The 6,490-nt window shown below is 44.5% G+C and overlaps 2 protein-coding genes across 4 annotated transcripts in view; both read left to right on the forward strand.

Annotated features, from left to right (window-relative positions):
• Window positions 1-2,283, forward strand: part of MRPS17 (mitochondrial ribosomal protein S17) — a 2,968-nt gene extending 685 nt beyond the window's left edge. For all 3 annotated transcript variants that reach the window (XM_005872015.2, XM_005872016.2, XM_014544430.1), the window contains exons 2-3: window positions 25-166; window positions 1,854-2,283. In XM_005872015.2, the coding sequence (XP_005872077.1) occupies window positions 44-166; window positions 1,854-2,123 (393 nt within the window). In that variant the 5' untranslated portion in view covers window positions 25-43 and the 3' untranslated portion in view covers window positions 2,124-2,283. The remainder of the gene's footprint in view (window positions 1-24; window positions 167-1,853) is intronic.
• A 2,012-nt stretch (window positions 2,284-4,295) lies between these two features.
• GBAS (glioblastoma amplified sequence) overlaps window positions 4,296-6,490 on the forward strand; it is a 31,466-nt gene continuing 29,271 nt past the window's right edge. The window contains exons 1-2 of the mRNA XM_014544396.1: window positions 4,296-4,300; window positions 5,368-5,384. Coding sequence (XP_014399882.1) covers window positions 4,296-4,300; window positions 5,368-5,384 — 22 coding nt within the window. The remainder of the gene's footprint in view (window positions 4,301-5,367; window positions 5,385-6,490) is intronic.

Raw genomic sequence — 6,490 nt, forward strand, 5'->3', positions numbered from 1 at the left:
TTCAGCAGTGATTTTGTTTTCCAGGTGACCAGAGCCACCTGAAATGTCAATAGTTCGTTCGTCTGTCCATGCCAAATGGATCGTGGGGAAAGTGATTGGGACAGCAATGCAAAAAACCGCTAAAGTGAGAGTAACCAGGCTGGTTCTGGATCCCTATTTATTAAAGGTGAGAATCAGTTGGCGTTGATACATCACCCACACATCCTGGGTTCAGAGCAGAAAAACACTTCTCTATCAGTAAAAACACATGGAGCACCTGCTGCATGCCAGGTACTGGGCTGGTTTAACGAAGTGAATTATTCGTGGTGTGTGCTCACATTCTGAGGACACAGAGAGCTCATTTCAGTTCAGTCTGGTAAGCACTGTAGTCTTTCTGTGTGCAATGGATTGTGGGAGCAGGAAGCAGGACACCTTGTTCATTCCCAGGTTGCTGAAGGAGCGCATCCTCCATTTAGAGACATTTGAGCTGAATCTCAAAAAGGATTTTATCCAGAGGACCAGGTTGGGGGAAGTCATTCTGGCCACGATGAGTAGTAGTTTGTGGAAGTTCTTTTAGCCATGAGAGGGTAGCACATTCTACAGGAACAGCGGGTATTTGGGCAAGGGTGAGCCCAGAGTTTGGCACAATTGAATGGGTACAAGAACAACCGGAGCTGGACCGTGAAGAGTCTTTTATGTTGTGTTTTGGATTTCATCCTATAAGCAAAGGAAAGACAGACTTGGAGATGGGTAGGTATGAGGATTGGAGGTCAGGAAATGGGTAAGGAGGCTATTGAAAAAGTCCAGGATGGAAACGATAAGGACCTGAACAGTCAGTCCTTGGAGCAATGGGGAAAAGTAGATTTCAGAAAGGACAGAGCCCTTGCTTTGTTAGATGTGTAAGGGAGGGAATGGGAAATGTCAAGGATTTTCTGCATTCAAGATGGTAGAAATGCCAGTTGTTATCTGGGATCAAACGCGGGAGTAAGCTGAAAAGTGACGGCGTGATCAGTGACCTTAAACTCAGAAGACTTTAGTTTGAATACTGACCTGACTCTGTCGTTTACTAGCTGTGCACATTACTTAGCCTCCCTGAGCCTGTTTTTCTCCTCTGTAAGTGGGAGTACCTGCTGTGGAGGGGCTGCCTGGAGGAATAGATGATTCTAGTTATCTGGAGTTTGTTTGCAATACGTTGGGCTAGACATGGAGCTAAGTGCTTTATGTATATTACTAGAGGCCCAACGCACGAAAATTCGTGCAAGAGCAGGCCTGCCTTCCTCCGGGTGCCGGCACTGGGGACCCGGGCTGCTTCCCTCCTCCTGCCACCCGCAGGCACCCGGGACCCGGGCTGACTTCTCTCCAGCTCTGGCTTCGTCAGGAAGGACGTCCAGAAGACGTCCGCTCTAATTAGCATATTACCCTTTTATTATTATAGATGCTAATTCTCTTGGTATCTTTAGAGGTGCAAGTATTAGAGCCTCATTTTATGGTGGAAAAAGCTGAGCTTGGAGTTAAGTGATTTGTCCTAAATTACACAGCTAGTGGTAACAGTAGCATGTTTATGGACTGGAGAGAAGGTGCCACTGGAGAGAAGAATTTAAGTAGTGTCAAGAAGGATGGTAATCGATAGAGCAAGGGTACTGAAGAGAATACACTGGAGAGCTTGGGGACAGGATCATCTCTGGAAAAGTCATTGCTGTTTTCCAGAAGTTAAGCAACTAATTTTTGTATTGGAAACTGCCTTAAATATGTTATCTTTACCCCCCTACCCCCCAAGTCCCAGCTTTTTTTCTGTGCATTACTTTTTCATATTCTGTACTGCACTGCCAGATCACAGATGGGAACTGCTCATTTGTTCTTCCTTCTCTCAACAGTATTTTAATAAACGAAAAACCTACTTTGCTCATGATGCTCTTCAGCAGTGCACAGTTGGGGACATTGTGCTTCTCAAAGCTTTACCTGTCCCACGAACGAAACATGTGAAACATGAGCTGGCTGAGATCATTTTCAAAGTTGGACAAGTCATAGATCCAGTGTCCGGAAAACCTTGTGCAGGAACTGCCTACCTGGAGAGTCCAGTCAATTTGGAAACCACCCATCTAACCAAAACCCCGGAAGAACACAATATCTCCTCAAAACAGTGAAGGAGCATTAGAAAAACCAGCCAGAGGGAATGGTTTATAAGTTTGCTTTATGGAAAAGAAATTTTTCTAAGTTTCATCACAAACTGATCAGTTTTTCTTCTGGTATTTATGAAATAGCTAAAAGTAAATGAATAAAGCGTTTGTTATAATTTTCCAAAAAGGTTTATGGTCATGTTTCAAATTTCCTTTTCAGTGAACATGCTTTCCTGTTACACTAAATGTGCCTAGCAATCTGCTGCATTATTTTTTTAAGCTCACTGTTTTAGATGTGTGTGTGTGTGTGTGTGTGTGTGTGTGTGTGTGTTTGTTTCATTCAAAGGAATCTTGAATTTATTTTAGAACCTTTATTTGGAGAGAAGAAACCTTTTTGATACCATAAACAGATAAGATCACATTAAGTGAATGTTTTTGATGGTGTATATTCAAAATTAATTTAATTTTTTTCTCTGATTTAACCAATTCCAAACAGAAATAATCAACATGCTTGGGGCCCTAGCTGGTTTGGCTCGGTGGATAGAGTGTTGGCTTGTGGACTAAAGGGTCCCGGGTTCGATTCTGGTCAAGGGCACATGCCCAGTGGTGGGCTTGATTCCCAGTCAGGGGTGTGCAGGAGGCAGCCAATTGATGATTCTCTCTCATCATTGATGTTTCTATCTCTCTCTACCTCTCCCTTCCTCTCCGAAATCAATAAAAATATATTTTTTTTAAAAAGAAAATCAGCTAAATAAAATGGACACTGATAGATTTAAAACAAAGATTTTTAAAAGTAAAAAAATAGCCCTAAGCGGTTTGGCTCAGTGGATAGAGCATCGGCCTGCGAACTCAAGGGTCCCGGGTTCGATTCTGGTCAAGGGCATGTACCTTGGTTGTGGGCACATCCCCAGTGGGGAGTGTGCAGGAGGCAGCTGATCAATGTTTCTCTCTCATCAATGTTTCTAACTCTCTATCCCTCTCCCTTCCTCTCTGTAAAAAATCAATAAAATATATTTTTTAAAAAATAAAAAATAATAGTAAACATGATTGGGGTCAGACTATCTCAGATTAAAATCCATATTAATAAGAATGTTGATATGTAGAAAATAAAACTTAAAAGTTCTGTTACTTTTTTTAGTACTGTATCTTAGGCTGCATTAAATAGGAAGGAGGTTTTTTTTTAATATATTTTATTGATTTTTTACAGAGTGGAAGGGAGAGGGATAGAGAGTTAGAAACATCGATGAGAGAGAGACATCAATCAGCTGCCTCCTGCACACCCCCCACCGGAGATGTGCCCGCAACCAAGGTACATGCCCTTGACTGGAATCAAACCCGGGACCTTACAGTCCACAGGCTGACGCTCTATCCACTGAGCCAAACCAGTCAGGGCAGGAAGGAGTTCTTAAAACCTGATACATTGATGAAGTTGTAGCACTTCTCATATGTGCATTTGAATTGGAAAATTTCAGAGTTGTTGCTGTCCATTAATTATGATCATTTAAATTTTGACCTGAAGAAACAGAGTCGAGTTCAGTTTTCTGGCTCCTAGGAAGAGATTTGGATCATATTTCAACCTCAACTAATATGTGTATTATACAAGCACAGGGTTTTAACAGTGACCACAGGCACTCCCCCCCCCCCCCGCCCCCCCCCCCCCCAGGACTCTTCATGGCAAACAAGCACATTGGTGGAAGAAATTAGAGTAATTTCCCAAAAGAGATGAGAACTGATTGTTAAAGGAAGAGTCTCCAGGCTAGTAGATGAGGGGTGTGGAAAGGGCATTTGAGGCAGAGGGAACAGTATCAAGTCCTCAAAGTAGGAGAGAAAGGAGCATAACCAAGAGGATGGCTGGAACATTTTGAACAAGGGTAGAAATTAGATAGATAAATAGGCAATAATTATCCTCTAATTGGTGGTAGGTTATTTAACATTTTTTAAAAGAATGATATAATTAGATTCACGTTTCAATAAAAGAAATCGCATCAGTGTAGAAAATAAACTGGAAGGGGAAAGATCAGAGGTAGGAAGACTGGCCTGTTCAAAGACTGGTCCTAAGACGTAAACTGAGTTGGGCAGGGAAGATGAAAAGAGGTTGGATAGATGATGTTGCAAAGCAGAACTCTCAGGGCTTGGTACCAGGGAGGGTAAGTAAAAGGGAAGCATTTAATACTGTCTAGGTCTCTGGCAGGTGGGGCTATGAGGTACCAGCTATCCTGGAAGGGACAGGACACCTGTCTAAGCCATCACCAAAAGCTCAAATATTTTTAAATGTTTACATATACTCTATCATTTTTATCTTTTAAGATAATTTTTATTTATTTTTTAAATACATTTTTTATTGATTTTTTACAGAGAGGAAGGGAGAGGGATAGAGATTTGAAACATCAATGAGAGAAACATCGATCAGCTGCCTCCTGCACACCCCCTCGTGGGAATGTGCCCACAACCAAGGTACATGCCCTTGACAGGAATCGAACCTGGGACCCTCCAGTCCGCAGGCCAACCCTCTATCCACTTAGCCAAACCGGTTAGGGCTTAAGATAATTTTTTAAATCGTGGTGTAAAAAGTATGCTTTAGGAAGATGACCCATATTTAGTCTATGGTGTTGAATAACCTGTTACACACCTGTGAAATAAGAGTCCTCCCCCAGGAAAAAAAAGCATTGGGTTAATGGAACTACAAAATGGAGCCCTAGTGGGTTTGGCTCAGTGGATAGAGCCAAACTGAAGGCTCCCGGTTCAATTCCGGTCTAGGGCACATACCTCAGTTGCAGGCTCAATCCCTGGCCCTCATCACGGTACGTGCAGAAGGCAACCAAAAGATGTGTCTCATATCAAGGTTTCTCTCCCCCTCCCTTCCACTCTCTCTAAAAATCAATGGAAAAATATCCTGAGGTGAGGATTAACAAAAGAACAAAAAAATGATTGGAGGAGAATGCAGAATGAGTGGCCTAATGCTAAATAACACAAAAGCAAGATCAGCAAAGAAATTTCTACCAAGTTTACAATTCAGGAAAATAGATTTGAAAGCATTTGTCTCCTGGAATGGAGCTGAGAATTGGGGGCATGTGTGAGAAAGTTACCAGGGCATATTAATATTACTGCCTTGAGGAGGCCCTGTCTTCTGCTGTGCAGGACTGGGCCCTGTCCTTTCTGTCCTGGGGATAGTTCACTTCAGCCTCTCCTGTGGATCTATTCAGTCTCTGTAGCCTCACTGAGCACAAGCCAGTTGGGATCAGGAACTCTCAGCCACACAACCTCTATCCAGCCTCCTGCCCGGTGTCCCTTGGCCTCCTTTACACCGGCCTTTAAGAGACAGATGCATCTCCCTGGTCTGGGCAAATCCTTGTTGCCACTCCTCCATACACAGGACCTATCTGTCTCCTCCTGACTGCCTCCCTGCCAGATGAAGTTGTTCAGACATTGCCCCAGTCAGAAAACTGTACCACTTGAGGCCCAATGCTTCCTTCTCAGCGTCCAATATTGCCAATTTCAGAGAATCCCTCAGTCCGCAAGCCCAATTTCTGGCCCCACCCCTTCTACAGAGACCTGCCTGGGTAGCAGAGACCTCCCAGCTACCTAGTCCGAAGGGCATTCTCCTCTGGGCCTCTACAGATTCACACTGGCCTTGAAATGTTCCCTTTAATGGGTGGGCCTCTGCTGCTCCTTGCTTCGCCCCCCTTCTCTCACTGTCCAACTCCCTTTCTGCCCCCATTGTCTCAGTTGCAGTTTTCATGGTTACATGTGTGGCTCTTTTATCTTACGGCAGGATGCACTGTCCCCAAACAGTGCCATCCTGACTCACGCCTTTGTTTAAGTTGCTACTTCTGCTGCTGGGAAATGTCCTCCCTTCCTCCCCTGGTCAACTCCTCTTCCTCTGCCTGTGTCTGCCTCCCACTTCACAGCCACTGCCGGTTGCACGCTCTCTCTTCCTTGCTCCCTTCGCATCTTGTGACCCTGTGCATTTCAACACCTGACACACTTGACCCAATCACTTCCCATCCTGCCCCACTGGGCTGGGATGGTTTGAGGGCAAGGATGGAGCCAGAGCCCACCGATCGCTGCTGAAATGAGCCCAACAGTGTACGTAGTTCCGAGCCTATGAGAACTTGAGTATGTTTCCATCAGAATGCTTTTATTAAAACTGTATGCAGGTGTTTATTTTTGTTTATGTGGAAAAGGCAATATATATTTACACGGCACAAAATTTCAAAGGTATGCGGGGAGAAGCCTGCCTCCCACCTCTGTCCCCCAGGTCCTGGAGTCCCCAGCAACACTGTTAGCCTTTTCCTTCCAGCCTTGCCCACGCTCCTGTGCGCACTCCTTTCGCAGGAGATCGCTGGTCACTTCTCGGGCTTCTGGCTCCTTTCTCGTGGCCGCCGGGCTTCCCC

This window comes from Myotis brandtii, unplaced genomic scaffold (genome assembly GCF_000412655.1).
Source record: "Myotis brandtii unplaced genomic scaffold, ASM41265v1 scaffold363, whole genome shotgun sequence".
In the NCBI taxonomy this organism is placed as follows: Eukaryota; Metazoa; Chordata; class Mammalia; order Chiroptera; family Vespertilionidae; genus Myotis; species Myotis brandtii.